General features: G+C 42.7%; 1 protein-coding gene across 4 annotated transcripts in view; it reads right to left on the bottom strand.

The window, feature by feature from the left end:
* The window catches only part of cenpe (centromere protein E), a 196134-nt gene that overhangs the window by 65836 nt on the left and 110561 nt on the right, over window positions 1-19737 (bottom strand). For all 4 annotated transcript variants that reach the window (XR_015077704.1, XM_085983096.1, XM_085983075.1 and 1 more), the window contains 2 exons: window positions 17936-18196; window positions 17465-17725 (listed from right to left, as the gene is read on the bottom strand). Coding sequence is in view for 3 of the 4 variants with exons in the window: in XM_085983096.1 (XP_085839222.1) it covers window positions 17465-17725; window positions 17936-18196 (522 nt within the window). In the remaining variant the exon portion in view is untranslated. The remainder of the gene's footprint in view (window positions 1-17464; window positions 17726-17935; window positions 18197-19737) is intronic.

Below are 19737 nucleotides of genomic sequence, written 5' to 3'. Positions count from 1 at the left end.
AAAAAAAAAAACCTTTAAACTTTGTGATACTGTATTGTCAAATGCTAAGGGCTTGCAGTTCAATAGAAATAGTGGGGAAAATAACTCGTAAAAACTTGACACCAGACTATCCCTTGACACCAGCAATGGGGAAGGGAGGGAAGAAAGGACAAAAAGAACATGGAAATAGTTGGACGTTGAAAAGACAAAACCCACCCAAAGGCAAGAAAATGAGGAAAAGGAGAGAAAAAAAAAATCTGCACATTGAACAGTTCTGAAATAAAACAAAACCCTGGCAAAAGTGAGTCCACCAGTTGAAAAAGAAAAAAAAACTCAACATCACAAGCGTAGACATCCCACCAGCATTATGTCTACATCCCAAATGTCAATCCATCTCCACACTGCCCAGGAATGGAAAAGTGTGTTCCCACATAACCACACTGTGGCTCACTACTTGAAACATCCCGCTAATTCACACTAGCACCTCAGTTTTTGGCCTCCCACACTGATCCAACCAAGTTCAATCTAACCTTCAGGAACAAGATCTCACTTTTTACTTGGGCACTCTGCAGTCTTCTGCTCTGAGAATTTACTTTAGTAACTTCAGACTTTATCTATATGATAAGTTTTCTTTACAGAAGGATGCACAGTTGACAGTTGGGATATCAATCCTTAAACAGATTTAGCTGGGGTGGAGGAGGAATGGGGGGAGGTGGGGGGGCTAGGCTGGTGGTGTTGGCATGCTCTGTTTTGCCAGCGTTTTCTATTTATTTCAGACATGCTGCACTTGCAAATTTTTTCTGCTTTCTCCAATTTCTCACCTATTTGCATGGTTTTTTTTCTTTACATCAGCTCACTGATCATCTAACAGCTCATTTTCCGGGTCATATTATTCATTACCTCTGCAATTGGAGTATCTGTTGAATCTTTCTAGCCCTCCCTTCTATTTTTTTTTTTTATAAAAGAAAAAGGTTGCTTATCTTTTAGTCTTCAGTTCTGATGAAGGGTATGGACTCGTAACATTAACCTGTTATCTCTCTTTACAGATACCAAATGATGTGCTGTATAATAACAGTAGCGTTATACCGCTGATAGTCCATTAGAGCTCAGTGGAGCTCTGCTCACAGATTTGGACAGCGCCCTACTCCAGAGTTAATTTTTAATATTATGAGTAGGCAGGAATGGGGTTCCTGTCACCACAGACAGTCAAAAGTAAGTTTATAAAGTTGCCAGAAAGTACAATGGACAGCTGGGCACTTTAAAAAAGTAGTTTTATGCTGTGGCTGGAGTTATACTGCATGTGGTGTACAGACAAGATGTGCAAGACCACAAGTGTTGCTTTAGAGCATTTGAGGCTCAGAATCATGACCCAGATTTTGAATTAGTTACATTGCCTCTAGTGTTCAGCGCCAGAAACCGCTTGCCTCAATTCAGATGTGTAATACAACTACAGATGAAAATTTATAGCAAATATGTATTGCAAAGGCAGTGCTTCTGTTTGAAGACACTTTGTGAGTACTGCAGTGTGGAAGAACAGCACAAAATGCCTCAAATCCAGATTTTGTGCCTTAATGTATGCATTGCAATGTTTGTATCTTAGGTTCCTCGACTGCAAATTAGACAGAGCATTATAGTTTAAAGCTTCACATTATCTTTAGCACAAAATGGCTTCATTAAAAATGTGTCATAAGAGACCCCATCAGTTGCTACAATTAAAAAGAAATTTCCAGAAAATTTAACCCCAGATTTTGCTGTACTAATAATGGCAAGGCTGTCAGCACTCGCTGTTATTACTCGATAAAACTAACAGCAACCTCTGGCATCCATGCGCAGTTAAACCCAGAAATCTAGAAGTTACTGTCAGATACCCTGCTCCTCCACAGGGTGCGCTGTTGCAGTCTTCACCGATGGAATCTGCACAGAAATCACTGTTACGGTGGGAACTTAATTTTACAAGCGTCGAGTCTCATTCCCTCAAGAAAATTAATGTTGCTGATTTTTACATTTTTAAAAAATATATTTAACATTTGTGTTTTTCTATTTAAGTTTCTCCCTTAATCCCATGTGTACGCCCGAATCTTTATTTTGCTTTCTGTACAATGATTTAAATATAATTTATATTTCCTGTTTTTTACTTCCTGCTTTGCTGCTTGTGAGCATTCTTCTATATGATTTGTTGATCAGCCTTCCTCTGCTGTTTTCCCTGATCACAGATCCCTTGCAGAGGGTGCTGAATTCAAACGGACGTTGGAAAAGAGGAAGTCTGTGCTCTAGGGCCCGCTAAAAATTTGTGGGCAGCTTCCCTGCATCCCCCCACCACCCAGAGGTGACCGGCGAGTGCCATTCCTTCGCTGCTGACTGCAAACCCAGGCCAATATATCTGGCAGTGATAGATCTATTCAGACTAACTCATTCTGTGACGTTAGAGCACCTTACAAAGTGGTTGTTTGCAGCTTATGGAAATCAGCCACAGATTGAAGCAGCCACATTTGCCACCTTTTGAAACATGAAGTCACACAGCTATCAGAAGTCGCATGAGTATCAAGGGCTGCAATTTAAAAAATTACAATTTTTAATTTACCTGCGTCATTGTAAGATAGCAATTCCTCTTCTATATAATCATCATCCATTCTTAGAATTGTGCAATACTGCTAATTAGAATTTTTACATGAGTCTTATCAAGTAGCACCAACCAAAGATTTGAAAGGTTAGCACGTCTCCAATATTAAACTCACTCAAACTTTATTGCCACATAAAGCCTGTGGTTTATTGCACCTCGATAACCAACACAGTCAATAAAAATATCCCATACAAACGGCGCCATCAGTAGCTGGCCAAATACATAGCTTATAAAGATCCTTCAATAATTTGCGACATCATCCCCCCACTTCATTTCATGATCTGAATACCATCACTTTCACTTCAATTTGACAACAAATTAAAAGAAAAAATTTAAGTGCTAGAAATCGAATACAAACAGAAAATTGTTTGGCAGGACGAGGGGAAACCAGGATGTAGCAGCAGAGAGGGGAGACCAGGTGCATAGAAAACCTGGAGGGACAAATAGCAACAGAATAAAGATTAGCATAGGAAGAGCAGGAATTAGATGCAGGAAAAAAGCAAAGCAGACTAGCATGTGTTGGAATGCATGTGTGTTAATAACGTGAGAAGTCTTACAAATAAGTTTGATGAGCTGCAGGCACAAGTTGCCACATTGAGTTATGATATAGTGGTTATAACGCAGAACTGGCTTAAACATGAGCAGGAACATGAACTAAACATTCCTGGCTACAATGTACTCAGGTGGGATAGGGAAGGGAAAAAGAAAGGTGGATGGGGTGGCAGTATTGATCAAGGATAATATTATAGTTCTACAGAGGAATGATATACTAGACAGTTCAAAGACTGAATCTATTTGGTTAGAGTTAAGGAACAGAAAGTGAGTTGTTACATCGCTGAGTGTTTACTATAGACCCCAAAATAGCGAGGAGGAGATAGAGGAACGAATCTGTCGGCAAATTTCAGAGAAATGTAAAAATAATAGAGCAGTAATAGTAGGGGACTTCAATTACCCTAATATAGACAGGAGAAGGAAAAAAAAGTGTAAAGGGCAAGGAGGGTCAAGAACCCCTAAATTGTGCACAAGAGAAATTTCTTAATCAGTATGCTTCTAGCCCAATGAGGAAGGAAGCAGTGCTGGATCTAGTTCTGGGGAATGACGTTGGGCAAGTAGAGTGTGTTTCAGTGGCAGAACATCTGGGTAATAGTGATCTTAACATAATTAGGATTAAAATAGCTACAGAAAGGGACAAAAAAAAAAATCAACGGTGAAAACACCCAACTGGAACAGAGCTGATTTGAGAAGGGATCTAGCACAGGTGGACTGGAAACAAATATTGGCAAAAAAAAGTAAATAAGCAATTGCAGGCCTTCAAAGAGATTAGTTCGGGTACAAACCAAGCATATTCCCGTCAGGAGGAAAGATAGGGCATCAAAAGCTAGAGCCCCTTGGATGACAAAGGAAAGAGGTTCAAATAAAACAGAAAAAGGAGGTTATGACAAATGTCAGGTACAGAATAGAGTGCAGGGGGAAATTGAAAAAGGATACAAAAAGGACAAAGGATAGGAGAAAAAATTAGCTGGTAACAAAAGGGAACCCCCAAATCTTTTATAAACATGTAAAAAGTAAAAGAGTAAAAGGATAGTTAAAGGAATAGTGGGGTCGATTAGGGCATGGCTGATGTACTGAATGAGTACTTTGCATCTGTCTTCACAAAAGAGGATGAAGTTAATATCGGAGTAGAGGAGGAGGGAGTAGAGATATTGGATAGGATAAAAATAAATAGAAAGGAGGTGCTAAATAAGTTGGCAAAGTTAACAAGTCACCCAGTCCAGATGGGATGCATACTCAGTTGCTGAGGGAAAGAAGCATGGAGATAGCAGATCTTGCAGACCACCATCTTGCAACCCTCCTTGGATGTGGGAGTGCTCCCAGAGGACTGGAGGATTGTAAATATTACATCCTGTTCAAAAAAAAGAGAAGGATAAACCTGGTAACTACAGGCCAGTTAGTCTAACGTCAGTGGTGGGAAAACTACTAGAGATCATTGTCCAGGACAAAATTAATTCTCAATTGGAGAAGCATGGGTTAATAAGGGACAGCCAGCACGGCTTTGTTAAAGGCAAATCCTGACTGAATAACCTGAGTGAGTTCTTTAATGAAGTAACAGAAAGGTTTCATAGAATCATAGAAACTTACAACCATTTGGCCCATCGTGCTTGTGCAGGCTCTTTGAAAGAGCAGTCATGCTTAGTTCCATACCCCAACTTTTTGTCCGTAACTCTGCAAGTTCCTCATTCTCAAGTACCTGTCCCACTCCCTTTTTAAATTATTTATGAAATCAGCTTCTACTACCTTTTCAGGTCGAGTATTCCAGATCCCAACAACTCCGAGTGGAAAAGATATGTCTCTTCATCTCCACTCTAGCTCTTTTGCCAATGAATTTAAGTCCATGACATCTGGTTATTAATCCACTCACCAGAGGGAATAGATTTTCTAAACATAAGAACTAGGAGCAGTAGGCAGCCTGTCGAGCCTGCTCCGCCATTCAAGATCATGGCTGATCTTCTACCTCATCTCCACTTTCCTGCACAATCCCCATCTCCCTTGATTCCCTTAATATTCAAAAATCTATCTATCTCTGTCTTGAATATACTCTGGGGTAGAGAATTCCAAAGAGTCACCACCCTCTCCACCTTCGTTGCACTCCCTCTATGGCAAGTATATCCTTCCTTAGGTAAGGAGACCAAAACTGTACACAATACTCCAGGTGTGGTCTCACCAGGGCCCTATATAATTGCAGCAAGACATCTTTACTCTTGTACTCAAATCCTCTTATAATAAAGGCCTTCCTAGCTGCTTGCTGTACCTGCATGTTAACTTTCACTGATTCTTGTACATGGACACTCTGGTCCCTCTGAACACCAACATTTCCCAATCTCTCACCATTTAAAAAATACTCTGCTTTTCTATTTTTCCTACCAAAGTGGATAACTTCACATTTCTCCACATTATATTCCATTTGCCATGTTCTTGCCCACTCACTTAGCCTGTCCATGTCCCCTTGAAGCTTCCTTGCATACTCCTCAACTTACAATCCCACCCAGCTTTGTATCATCAGCAAACGTGGATATATTACACTTGGTCCCCTCATCCAAATCATTGATGTAGATTGTGAATAGCCGAGGCCCAAGCACTGATCGTTCCGGTACCCGACTAGTTACAACCTGCCAACTCAAAAATGAACCGTTTATTCCTAGTCTGTTTTCTGTCCGTTAACCAATCCTCAATCTATGCGGGTATATTACCCCCAATCCCATGAGCCCTAATTTTGTTTAATAACCTCGTGTGGCACCTTATTGAATGCCTTCTGACAATCCAAATACACCACATCCACTAGTTCCCCCTTATCTATTCTGCTAGTTACAACCTCAAAGAACTCGAACAAGTTGTCAAACACAATTTCCTTTTCATAAATCCGTGTTGACTCTGCCCATTCCTATTATTATTTTCCAAGTGCCCTGTTAGCACGTCCTTAATAACAGATTCTAGCATTTTCCCTACTACTGATGTCAGGCTAACTGGTCTGTAGATCCCCGTTTTCTCTCCCTCCTTTCTTAAATAGTGGGGTTACATTTGCCACCTTCCAATTCTTTAATAATTTTTTGGTCCTCCTTTGCTGAATTCTAAAATCCTCCCAATCCTCAGGCTTACTAATCTTTTTGGCAACATTATAAGCCTTGTTCTTTGATCTAATACTATCTTTAACTTCTCTTGTTAACCACGGTTGGACCACTTTTCCTATGGGGTTTTTGTGCCTTAAAGGAATGCATATTTGTTGTAAATTATGTATTAATTCTTTAAATGCTAGCCATTGCTTCTCTACCGTCATACCTTTTTAATGTATTTTCCCAATCTATTTAAGCCAACTCGTTCCTCATACCTACGCAGTTTGCTTTGTTTAGATTTAAGACCCTAGTTTCAGATTTAACTAAATCACTTTCAAACTCAATATAAAATTCTACCATATTATGGTCACTCTTCCCTAAAGGCCCCTTTACTGCAAGGTTATTAATTAACTCTTTCATTATACAATACTAGATCTAAAATAGCCTGTTCTAGTTGGTTCCTCAACATACTGATCTAGAAAACTATCTTGCATACATTCCATGAATTCGTCCTCCACGCTATTACTGCAAATTTAGTCTGTCCAGTCTAAATGTAGATTAATGTCCCCCATGATTACTGTATTACCCTCGTTACATGCGCCTCTAATTTCCTGATTTATACTCTGCCCTACATTAGAACTACTGTTTGGGGGCCAATTCCGTATCCATACCGCCACTTTCCCCTGGGCTTCCATCTTAACAAGCCTCCTGTGTGGCACTTAGTCGAATGCCTTCCGAAAGTCCATATATACACACACATCTACTGCACAAACTTGATCAACCTTCTCTGTTACTTCAGCAAAGAATTCAATCAAGTTAGTCAGACACAATTTCCCTTTAACAAATCCATGCATGCTCTCCTTGATTAACCCATGCCATTCCAAATGAAAGTTTTTGTCCCCGATAATGGTTTCCAATAACTCCCCCACTTCCGATGTTAGGCTGACTGGCCTGTAGTTTCCTGGTTTATCCCTCTCCCTTTTCTTGAATAGTGGTATAACATTAGCAACCCTCCAGTCGTCCAGCACTACTCCTATATCCAATGAGATTTGAAAGATTGTGACCAATGCCTGCTATTTCTACCTTTGCTTCTATTACAACCTAGGATGCATTCCATTCGGACTAGGTGACTTACTAACTTTCAGCAAAGCTAAACTTTTTAAGTATGTCTTCTCTATCCGTTACTATACTGTCCATAACTTCCCTCTCCTCTTTTGTGTAACCTTTGTATCTGTCTTCACAAAGGAAGCGGCTGAAGTAAAGTACTCACTTAATGGTCCGTATTTTCTGATCGGAGGCTTCCGATCTGGGAAAAAAAATCTACGCCCTTACCCGAGGGCTCCGGAGGTCTGGACATTTCCACTCCTGGGCCTCTGCTCTACGAAATACGTAGGGCCCAGGTATCCCAGGGACGCAGGCGGTTCGCAAGAGTCCCTGGGATCACGTGGGCCACGGGGAACCAATGGAAGAAGGGAATCCCCCTTCATACCTTTGACAGGTCTCTCAGCTTAGACCCTCAAAAGTATGAATGGGGATCACTCAAAAACATCAAAACATTAAATACATTTTTTTTAAATTACGTTTTTAAAATGAGTTAAAATTGCATTAAATTAAGTATTTTAAACAAAATTAATTTTTGAAAAAAAGTTTTTTTTACAAGGCTAAAAATAAACTTTTTAAAAAAATTATAAATGAGTGGGAAAAGAAGTGGGTTACTTTTTTTCCCCACTCTTATGCTGGTAAAAGCAGGCCTCACGGCTGCTTTTACCAGGCGCAAGATTTTTAAAGGTTTTCAGCAGGCCGAGGTTGTGCAGAAAGCGGAACTCTCCACCCGCAGAGGCCCTTCTCCAGGGCAGGCGCTTTGCATGCCTGAAACTGGCACTTACGAGGTCCCTACAGGTGTGTACACATCACGTACACACCCGTAGGAATCGGAAAATACAGGCCAATACTTTAGCCATGTTCTCTGCCTCCAGATAAAGATTTCCCCTTGTGTCCTAATAGGCCCAACTTTATCCCCTAACTAGCCTATATGCTAGCTTTCCAAGTTTATAAAATGTTTTACGGTTCAATATAATGTTGTCTGTTAATTTTTCCTTGTAACCTCTCTCTGCCTCCCGTATTAACTTTTCAAGAAGGAGTTGGATATATTTCTTAAGGCTAAAGGGATCAAGGGATATGGGGAGAAGGCAGGGACAGGGTACTGAATTTGGATGATTAGCCATGATCTCATTGAATGGCGGAGCAGGCTCGAGGGGCCAAATGGCCTACTCCTGCTCCTATCTTCTATGTTTCTATGTTTCAATTCTCTCCTGCACTTTCCATAATCTTCCTGGTTATTAACTGAACCTTGCTCCTGATATTTATCTTAATTTAACTTTTATTTCCTTTGTTATCCAGAGCGCATAAGCTTTGGATGCTTTACTTTTTTCCCTTCAAAGGAATATGCCTAATTCGTACCGGAGATCTCTCTTCCCTGAATGCCTTTCATTGCTTCATTACTGCTTTATCCTGCAATCGCCTTTTCCAACCTACCTGTGCTAGGTCCCTTCTTAAATCACTGAAATTAGCTCTTACCCAGTTGAGCATTTCTGCCTTTGATATTTTCGGGTTTCTTTTCATAATTATTTTAAACCTAATTATGTTGTGGTCACTGTAAGCTAGATTATCGCCTACTGTAACACCCGATTGGAGACACCAGTGGCGGCAGAGTATAAAACAGCGCTGACCTGATTAGAGACACCAACAGCGGCTGAACCGTCGACGATTACCAAAAAAACCGAAGAGTGATGTCACAGGACAGCAGGTAGGTGATGGGTTGGTGAGTATTAAGGGAAAGAGGGGTTCCTTTTCATGGGACACTGGCACCAGTTCTGGGACAGGAAGGGGCTGGGACAGGAATGGTGCTCTGTGGATAGGAGAGAGGGTGGTGGGAGACAGAGAGGAGCAGAGAGAGGAGGGAGAGGGGGAGAAGGGAGAAAGAGGGGGGGGGGGGGGGGGAGGAAAAGAGAGGGGAGGGACAGGTTCCACCTGAAATCGGAATGGGACCCGTGTCCTAGTGAAAAGGGTAAACAGGGAGATGGCAAAGGCTTTAAACTAGTAAGAAGTGGGGAGGAATCTGCAAGAAACATAAGCAGCCTAAATATAAACAAAACAGGAAAAGTGAGCATAGGAAAGAATAAAGTAAGGGAAGACATTGACAGCAAATAGAGTTATACAACAGGAGTCTAAAAAGATGGGTAAACATAAAGTGAGAGGAAATCCTATTAAAAATGAGTTAAACTGTCTGTACAGCAATGCACACACAGGGCTGCATTTTGATTCAGGGGCGGGCTGGGGTCGTGTAAACCGCATTTCGTGTTATCCACACGAATCTAAATCGATGTGGGAGATTGATGCGAATTTAACTTAATTGGCCAATTGAGTTCCAACATGTGGGAACCCATGGCAAATGAGTTTTTCCAGTCAGAAAGACGCCTCCGATGACATCATCATTGCTGCTGCATTGAAGGTTTGCAACAAGCCTTGCTTCTTCTGCAGACTGCCAACCTTTTGGCCTTTCATGTTATAGGGACCTGGAGGCAAAATGGCCAGCGAAAGACCTAGGTCTACTCCCAGGTTTGACGACGTTGCCCTGCAGGCTTTAGTTGAGGGAGCAAGAGCTCATAAAGAGGTGCTCTTCTCTTCTTCAGGGAGGAAGAAGCCTCCCCAGCAGACCAAGGCTGTGAGGATCCAGGTGGCAGAGGTGGTCAACTCTATCGGTAACCCGCAGATCCTGGATTCAGTGCAAGAAGAGATTTCATGACCTTCTGCGCACTGGAAAAGTGAGTATGAATTTCCCATCACCCTCAATCTGATCCCCATTGCCTTTCCTCACCAGCACTCCGCTTTAGCAATCTCTTCTTCCACATCCCACTTGACACTGACATCCATGCACCCTTACCCATTCCCTCTCTCTATATGGTCACATTCACCTAACTATTCGACTATGCAGCCCTCACACTCCCTATCACTGTGATGCTATGAAAACAACTGACAACACGGCGGGCCCTTGGTCTTGCCACCTCATTCCACCTTTGTCTCCTTCTAAGTATCTATGCTATGGATTCTCTACACTCACCCTCCACTTGTCTCCCTCATTGCAGGGAGAGAGAGCTCACAATAAGCGAGAAAGAGCGAGGATAGGAGGAGGGCCACCCTCAGTCGCCCACCTCTCCCCCTGAGAGGGGGCGGTCCTGGAGATCGTAGGAGTGGAGGAAGATGCGCAAGTGGGGGACGGACAGACGGGTGTATCACAGCAAGCTGGTGACAATAGTTTTCCATCTCTCTCACTGATATCGCATGAGTCGCTGATAATGATTCTGAAGCTCTAACAGATGGACTTATGATCATCTGCAATATGCAATGTGCATGTAACCTTGGCATCACATCTGACTCTTTCCTTTACTCCCCCACAGGACCATCGCAAGCACCCGTCCCCACTAGCCAGGAGCAACAGCCTGAACATCCAGACTCCTCAGAGGAAGCTGCAACCTCGGAGGGCGCAGCGTCAGCAGAATTCAGCACACCCAGCACCAGCGCAGACACTCACACCTCGGTGGGACCTTCGGGACATAGAGTAGTGTTGTCACCTGGTGTATCACAGCTCACAAGTGAGCATCAGCAGATTGTGGAGACAGGGACAGCAATGGAGAGTCCTAGTCGGAGGGCGCAGGACTCTGCCATCGCGGCTCAGCTGCATGTCGACCCTCTGCCTCTGGGTCCATCCATAAGATCAGCAGTGCTGGAACTCCAGGAACAGATGCAGGAGTCTCTGGCAGGCTTTGTCTCCAGGGTCGCTGCGAGTGTGGAGCGAATGGAGGAGTCCATTGCAAACATGAGCAGAGCCTTTGTGGAGTCATTGGCGCATGAACGCATCACCATGAAAAGGTTGGCAACCTCCATGGAGGTGATAAGTCGCCAGGGTGCAGAAAACATGGTGAGTGTTCAAAATAGAATGACATCTCTGGAGGAGCGATGGTCATCTATTGAACAGAGAAACCAGACCTTCATGGAAGTCCTTCTGAGTAGGACTGCCAGTGCAGATATGGGTCCCTATGGCCCCCGTGATGTGCAGCAAGGTGCTCTCAAGCCACTTGCAAGCGCTGAGGGGGGACCGGATCCATGAGAGGAAAGTTAGTGGCAGACATCAAGGAATTGGGGGCTCCTCGCCAAGCGCTCACACTTCCATGCCACTGCAGAGCCCCACCAGAGTCCACACCCAACTGAAATCGGCGTCTCAACCCCTGCACAGCCGCAGGAGCAGCAGACTGTTGACGAGCCCTCACAGGTTTGCAACCCCAGAGGACGCCCGCCAAACGTGTCGAGACAGGAGCAGCAGGAAAGTGAGTAAGGAGCCTCCACATCTGCTAAAGCCACAGGGGAAGCACCACGTAGGAGTGCGTGTAAGAGAAAGATACTGCACAAATAGTCACAAAGGTAGTCACTTGGGTGAAATTTGATGTTTTCTGTGAAAAAGCCATCAGATGAATAATGTACATAAAAAATCTGATGGCTACTGCTGTAGTTGTGGCGTGTCTCATTTCGCGAATGGGACTTCCACATTGAGGGCTTAGGATTACTTGCAATTGTCAGTATGGTGGTCAAATTGCTAGGAATCTGCTGGTTCTTGGCCATTGTTGATGCTCAGTTAAGAAGCTGCGAGGCAAAAGTGCTTGATTGGCTAGGCTAAGCAAATCTGGCCAAGATGAGTGCGTTCCTTGCATCCCGGGCAGCAATGTTCTCGTGTACTGCTGCCGCTGGTTGAGGGGCCTCTGCAAGATGTTAGTTTTCGCTCTCCTCCTCATCTGAGGAGGATGTGCGAAGAGCCACTTGGTCCTCAGGAATCTGCAAGCCACGACGCTGTGCCATTTTGTGAAGTGCACAGCAAACCACTGCGATTCTGGAGACCCTGGCTGCTGAGTACTGCAGGGCTCCACCTGATCTATCCAGGCATCTGAAGCGCATCTTCAGCAAACCGATGGTTTGTTCGATTATGGCTCTGGTGGACATGTGGCTGGAGTTGTAGCTCTCCTCAGCTTCGTTGGATGGGCTCAACGGCGTCATTAGCCACGTCTTCAGGGGATAGCCCTTGTCTCCAAGTAGCCATCCATTAAGTTGGTCTGGCGGACTGAATAGTGGAGGCACACTAGACTGGCGCAGTATGAAGGAGTCATGGCAACTGCCAGGGTACTTGGCACAAACATGCAAAATTTCCTGCTTGTGGTCACACACCAGCTGAACGTTAAGGGAGTGGACGCCCTTGCGGTTGACAAAAATACCTGGATTGCGATGGGGTGCCTTAAGGGCCACATGTGTGCAGTCAACGACGCCCTGCACCCTTGGAAAGCCTGCCAGATTAGCTAATCCAACCGCACACGCCGTGAAACTTGCTTGATCCTTGGTGAAATGGATGTGATTTTGCCATTGCGCAAAGAGGGCATCGGTTACCTGCGTAATGCAAGTGTGTGCGGCCGCCTGGAAGATGCCGCTGATGTCTGCCACTGATCCCTAGAAATGAGCTGGAGGCAAAAAAGTTGAGTGCGGTGGTGACTTTGACGGCCACTGGTAAGGGTTGTCCACCTGGTCCTCTGGGCTGCAGGTCTTGTTGCAGCAGTGCGCAGATGTCACCCACTACCTCTCGCGAAAGTCGGAGCCGCCTTTGGCACTGCTGCTCAGACATGTTGAGGTAGCTGACCCTGTGTCTATAGACCCTGTTTGGGGGGTATCTCCTGCGCAGACGGGCTTCCATGCGCTGGCCCCTTCTGGCCTGTGCAGCTTCAGGTGGGTGAGCAGCAGCTTGGCGCGCCTGTTGTTGCTGCTGCTGTTCCTAGTTCTGCTGGTGCCGCGGCTGGTCTTCATCCTCATCTAATGCCCAGAAGGGAAGGAAATAAATGGCTCCCATGCTTCTGGTATATGCCTCAGTTGAGGAAGCGCTCAGTCAAGGTGGCGAGAGGGGTTTCCCCAGGAGGTCACACTGCAGATGGCTGTCAGGCTCCAAACTTCCACAGCTGTGGTTAGGCCTTCTAAGTTACCCCAGACCTGAGACGACAAAGTCCTGCCACCTGCAAATGATGGCTGATCAAATCTCCTCTTTAATGGTTGAGCTGCAGCTGATAGTCAGCAATCCAATTGTGCTCCCGCCAGATTTTACCGTCGTGTTTCAGAACAGGCGTGTTTCACGTGGGAAAAAGGTTAAAATCGCAAAGGCCTTTCAATATGGCATTCGAGGCAATTTAGTGGTTAAGAGCCTTAACGGCCTATTCCGCCTCTTGGAGGCGGGACCATTAGACAAAAACCAGGTTAATAGATTAGAGAAAATCTGATCGAGGGGCTGAGAATAGAACTTGGGAAGATAAAATGGGCAACAATATTGGAAAACAATGATGGAGAAAGACAATGGAAAACATTTAAAACGGTGTTCAAGAGTGTGCAGGAACAATATATTCCACTAAAAGAACAAACTAAACACTAATGAGACTCCATGGATGCATAAAGACATGAGGGAACAATTGAGGGTAAGGAAAGAGGCGTACATTAAGTACATAGGCAGCAGAGGGGTGCATGATAAGAGAGAATATGAAGGGGTTGAGAGAAGTCTAAAAACCAATTAGGAAGTCAAAGAGGAACTATGAAATTAAATTATCAAGGAACATAAAACAAAAGCGTCAAATATTTTACAGGCACATCAATAAAAAAAAGGTTGGGATGGAATAGGGCCATTACGGAATAGACAGGACAATACCACAGGTAACAATAGGGAGATGGCAGAAATATTAAATCATTATTTCACTTTGGTATTTACCAAGGAAATAGAACAGGTGGACATGACATTGGATTAGTAATGAAATAAGTGCATTTAAAATTAAAAAGGGGATATATTAAATAAATTAATAAAACTCAGGATAAAACCCCTGGTCTGGATGGATTGCATCCACGCATTTTTTTAAAAATCTAGGGAAGAGATAGCAGAGGCATTACTACACATATTTAATCACACATTAGAAAAAAGGTGTAGTGCGAGAGGGCTAGTGGACAGCTAACGTAATATCTATATTTAAGAAGGGGAATATAAAACATGTCCAGGGAATTATAGACCAGTCAGCTTAACATCCATGGTAGGAAAAATAATAGAATCCCTACTAAAGGAGAGAATAGAAGAACAGCTAGAAATAAAAAGTATAATAATGAATAGTCAGCATGGATTTCAAAAGGGAAAATCTTGCTTGACCAAACTCATTGAATTTTTGAAGAGGTAACAGAGAGAGTAGACAATGGTAATGCAGTAGATGTAACTCATCTAGATTTTCAAAAGGCCTTCGATAAGGTACCCCATAATAGACTAATGAATAAGGTCAGAGAATGCAGAGTCAGGGGACAAGTCGCAGAATGGATAGGTAGCTGGCTTCAAGACAGAATGCAGAGAGTGGGAGTAAAGGGTAGCTATTCACAGTGGCAGAAGGTGGGTAGTAGTGTTCCACAAGGATCAGTGCTGGGACCACTGCTGTTCACAATTTATATTAACGATTTAGACTTTGGAATCAAAAACACAATTTCTAAATTTGCAAATGATACCAAATTGAGAGGAGGGGTGGAGTCAATGCTGAGGAGGACAGCAACAAATTACAGGAGGATATTAATAAACTTGCAGAATGGGCAAATAATTGGCAAATGAAGTTCAATACAGATAAATGTGAAGTATTACATTTTGGTAGGAAGAATAGGGAGGTCACATCACTTGGAGGGGGAGAGTCTTGGTGGGTAGAGGATTTCGGAGTACAAATACACAAATCAAGCACTAGGGTTTATTTCTAGAGGGATAGAATTGAAAAGTAGGGAAGTTATGCTAAACCTGTATCGAACCTTGAAGAGTACTGCGTACAGTTCTGGTTGCCATATTATAAAAAGGATATAGAGGCACTGGAGAAAGTGCAGAGAAGATTTACAAGGATGATACCAGAAATGAGGGTCTACATATCAGGAAAGGATGAACAGGCTGGGTCTCTTCTCTCTTTGAAAAAAGGCTTGAGGGGTGACCTAATAGAGGTCTTTAAAATAATGAAAGGTTTTAATAGACTGGATAGAGAGAGAATGTTTCCAATTGCAGGGAAGAACATAACTAGAGGCCATCAATATAAGATAGTCACCAAGAAATCCAATAGGGAATTCAGAATAAACTTCTTTACCCAAAGAGTGGTGAGAATGTGGAACTCTCTACCACAGGGAGTGGTTGAAGCGAATAGTATAGATGCATTTAAGGGGAGGCTGGACAAGCATATATGAGGGAGAAGGGAATAGAGGGTTATGCTGATAGATTTAGATGAGGAAAGATGGGAGGAGGCTCATGTGGAGCATAAACTGGTTGGGCCAAATGGCCTGTTTCTGTGCTGTATATCCTATTTAATGTAATCCTATGTAACACATTCCACTTGCCCTACTTCATTTCCCATAACCAGATCCAACACTGCTTCCTTCCTTGTGCGACTGCAGACATATTGATTGAGAAAGTTCTCCTGTACACACCTCTTTCCCTATCCACAGAACTATGTTTTACTCAGTCTATATTGGGGTAATTAAAGTCTAATATTACTACTCTATTTGTGTTACACGTCTTTGAAATTTGCTCAGCTATCTCCTTCTCAGAGTTTGGAGCTCTATAAAAGTTGATGATGGTAGGGCAGTAGATGTAGTATATATGGACTTTCAAAAGATAATTGATAAAGTACCACATAACAGACTTACTCGGAAAATAGAAGCACATGGCATTAATGGGATGGTGGTAACTTGTATACGTAATTGGTTAAGGGATAAGCGGCAAAGAGTAGTGGTGAACGGATGTTTTTCTGACTGGAGAGAAGTATGCAGAGGGGTCCCCCAGGGATTGGTATTCAGACCATTGCTTTTCTTGGTATATATAAATGACCTGGACTTGGGTATAGGGAGTACAATTTCCAAGTTTACAGATGATACAAAACTTGGCAACATAGTAAAGAGTGAGGATGATAGTAGCAGATGCAATTTAATGTGGATAAGTGTGAAGTGATGCACTTTGGGAGGAACAACATGGAGAGGCCATATAAACTAAATGGTACTATTTTGAGGGGGGTGCAAGAGCAGAGGGATGGTCACAAATCTTTTGAGGGTGGCAGGGCAAGTTGAGAAGGCGGTTAAAGAAAGCACATGGGATACTTGGCATTGTAAATAGGAGCATTGATTACAAAAGCAAGGAAGTCATGCTAAACTTTTACAAATCACTGGTTAGACCTCGGCTGGAGTATTTTGTACAATTGTGGGCACCAGACTTTAGGAAGGATGTCAAGGCCTTGGCGAGGGTACAGAGGAGGTTTACCAGGATGATGGAATTCAGTTATGTGGAGAGATTGGAGATACTGGGATTGTTCTCCTTAGAACATTGAAGGTTATGGGGAGACCGAAGAGGTATTAAAAATTAAGAAGGGTTTTGATAGAGTAAGTAAGGAGAAATGGTTTCCTCTGGAAAGTGGGTCAGTAACCAGAGGTCATAGATTAAAAATAATTGGCAAAACAACTGGAGGGGAAATGAGAATTTCTCCCACCCCATGAGGGGTGTTGAGATCTGGAACGCACTACCTAAAAAGGACGGTGGAAGCAGATTCCATAGGAACTTTCAAAAGGCAATTGGACATGTACTTGAAGAGAACTAATTTGCAGGCTTATGGGGAAAAAGCCAGGTGTGGGTCTAAATTGGACAGCTCTTTCAAAGAGCTGGCACAGGCACGAAGGCCGAATGGCCTCATTCTGTGCTGTGAAAGTTTAAGATTCTATGAAAATGCTGAAAAAACACAGCAAGTTAGTCAGTATCTGTAAAGATTATGGTATTTCAAATGTTACCTTTGAGTTCTGGTGAAGGGTATAAATTGAAAACTTTAAAACCTATCTTTCCTCTTTACAGATGCTGATTTAAGCTACTGTGTATTACCATTTTTTTTTAGTATTTATTTGTAATTTAGTATGGCTTGGTATTTCGCATTGGTGGAGTTGCTGGTTGAATTTCTTTTCTAGAATTTCCATGTTTTGCTCTTTGAATACATGAGCCTACAAGTTCTTTGATCTCACTCTTCAGCAAGCCCTTGCTGTAGTATGTCTAGGGTATACAACTGACTAATAAAATTTATTAAGGTTAAAAAGCCCGCTTTGCAGAAAAATATTGTTCTACAGTTTTAAAAAATATTCTCCTCACCGCCTCAGTGTTTTCTTGCCAGGTACTCGTCATTTTGTCCTTCTGTGCGGTGACACTTTCCAGCATCTCCTGGAGCTCTTCCTTCTCCTTTACTATGGTTGATTTTTCATCCTCAAGTTGTTGGAGGCGCTGGTTTAATTTCTCTTCTAGAATTTCTGTGCTCTGCTCTTTGGAAACATGAACTCTCAGCTCGTCAATCTCATCAAACAGCATGTCATGCTGAGATACCAAGCGGTGGTGTTCCTCAGTTTGCTCTTGAATCTAATAGAAACATTAAAAATTACAGATGTAATTGTATTGCTAGATGCATACCTTGGTAAACTCTTCACCCACGTTTTCATGAGGTTATCCTGCATACACCACAAGCCATACTGCAGTAAATCTGGCTAATAAATTCAGTGAAGATACAAGGACCCCATCACGAGAAGCTATTCTATATATCCCTCTACTTATAAAGAATTTACAACTCACCGTCTTAATCTTTTCTTGCAGGGTGGTCTTCATTTCATCCCTTTGTACTTTGACACTCTCCAGTATCTCCTGGAGATCATTCTTCTCCATTACTGCGGATGATTTTTCATCCTCTAGTTGCTGGACCCGCTGGTTGAATTTCTCCTCCTGAATTTCTGCTTTTTGTTCTTTGGAAACACGAGTTCTCAGCTCTTTGATCTCATCAAGCAGCATGTCACGCTGAGCCAACACGCAGTGGAGTTCTTCAGTATGCTCTTGTATCTAACAGAAACATTAAAAATTACAAATGGAACTGTATTGCCAGATGCATAATTTGCTAATGTCTTCCTCCACATTTTCATGAGGTTATCCTGTTCACACCAGGAGCTACACTGCAGTAAATCTGGCTTTTACATAGGATATACAGCCCAACCAGTCCATGCCGGCGTTTATGCTCCACTCGAGCCTCCTCCCGTCTTTCCACATTAAATCTATCAGCATAACCCTCGATTGCCTTCTCCTCGTATGCTTGTCTCGTTTCCCCTTAAATGCGTCTATACTTTTCGCTTCAACCACTTCCTGTGGTAGTGAGTTCCACATTCTTGCCACTCTTTCGTAAAGAAGTTTCTTCTGAATTCCCAATTAGATTTCTTGGTGACTATCTTATATTGATGGCCTCTAGTTATGCTCTTCCCCACAAGTGGAAACATTCTCTCTGTATTCACTCTATCAAAGCCTTTCATAATTATAAATACCTCTATTAGGTCACCCCTCAAGCCTTCTTTTTTCCAAGAGAGAAGAGACCCAGCCAGTTCATCCTTACCTGATATGTATACCCTCGCATTTCTGGCATCATCCTTGGAAATCTGCTCTCTGGTGCCTCTATCCTTTCTAACCAAGGTTCGATACAGGTTTAGCATAACTTCCCGACTTTTCAATTCTATATTTCTAGAAATAAACCCGTGCTTAGTTTGCTTTTTTTTTTTTTTATGGCCTTGCTAACCCGTGTCGCAACTTAGTGATTTGTGTATTTGTACTCAGAGATCCCTTTGTTCCTCTACCCCACCTAGACTCGCACCCTCCAAGTGATAAGTGACTTCCCTATTCTTCCTACCAAAACGAAATACCTCACATTTATCTGTGTTGAACTTCATTTACCAATTATATGCCCATTCTGCAAGTTTATTAATATCTTCCTGTAACTTGTTGCAGTCCTCCTCCATATTGAATATCCCCCCCAATTTGGTGTCATCTGCAAATTTAGAAATTGTGTTTTTGATTCCAAAGTCTAAATGGTTAATATAAATTGTGAACAACAGTGGTCCCAGCACCGATCCTTGTGGAACACCACTACCCTCCTTCTGCCACTGTGAATAGCTACCTTTTACCTCTACTCTGCTTTCTGTCTTGAAAGCAGAGAGTAGGAGTAAAAGGTAGCTATTCATTCTGCTACTTGTTCCCTGACTCCGCATTATCTGACCTTGCTAATCAGTCTATTATGGGGTACCTTATCGAAGGCCTTTTGAAAATCTAGATAAGTTACATCTACTGCATTACCATTGTCTACTCTGTTACCTCTTCAATAATTCAATGAGTTTGGTCAAGCAAGACTTTCCCTTTTGAAATCCATGCTGACTATTCATTACTATGTTTTTGGTTTCTAGAGGTTCTTTTATTTTCTCCTTTAGTAGGGGTTCCATTATTTTTCCTACCACTGAGTGGTCTATAATTCCCTGGACATGTTCTAATCCCCTTCTTAAATATAGGTTTTACATTAGCTATCTGCCAGTCCTCCGGCACAACACCGTTTTCTAACGAATTTT

This window comes from Somniosus microcephalus, chromosome 1, assembly GCF_052327205.1.
Source record: "Somniosus microcephalus isolate GS21.2 chromosome 1, FLI_Smic_1.0, whole genome shotgun sequence".
In the NCBI taxonomy this organism is placed as follows: Eukaryota; Metazoa; Chordata; class Chondrichthyes; order Squaliformes; family Somniosidae; genus Somniosus; species Somniosus microcephalus.
The sequence above is the reverse complement of the archived record's forward strand: the minus strand, read 5'-3'. Positions and strand labels throughout refer to the sequence as shown.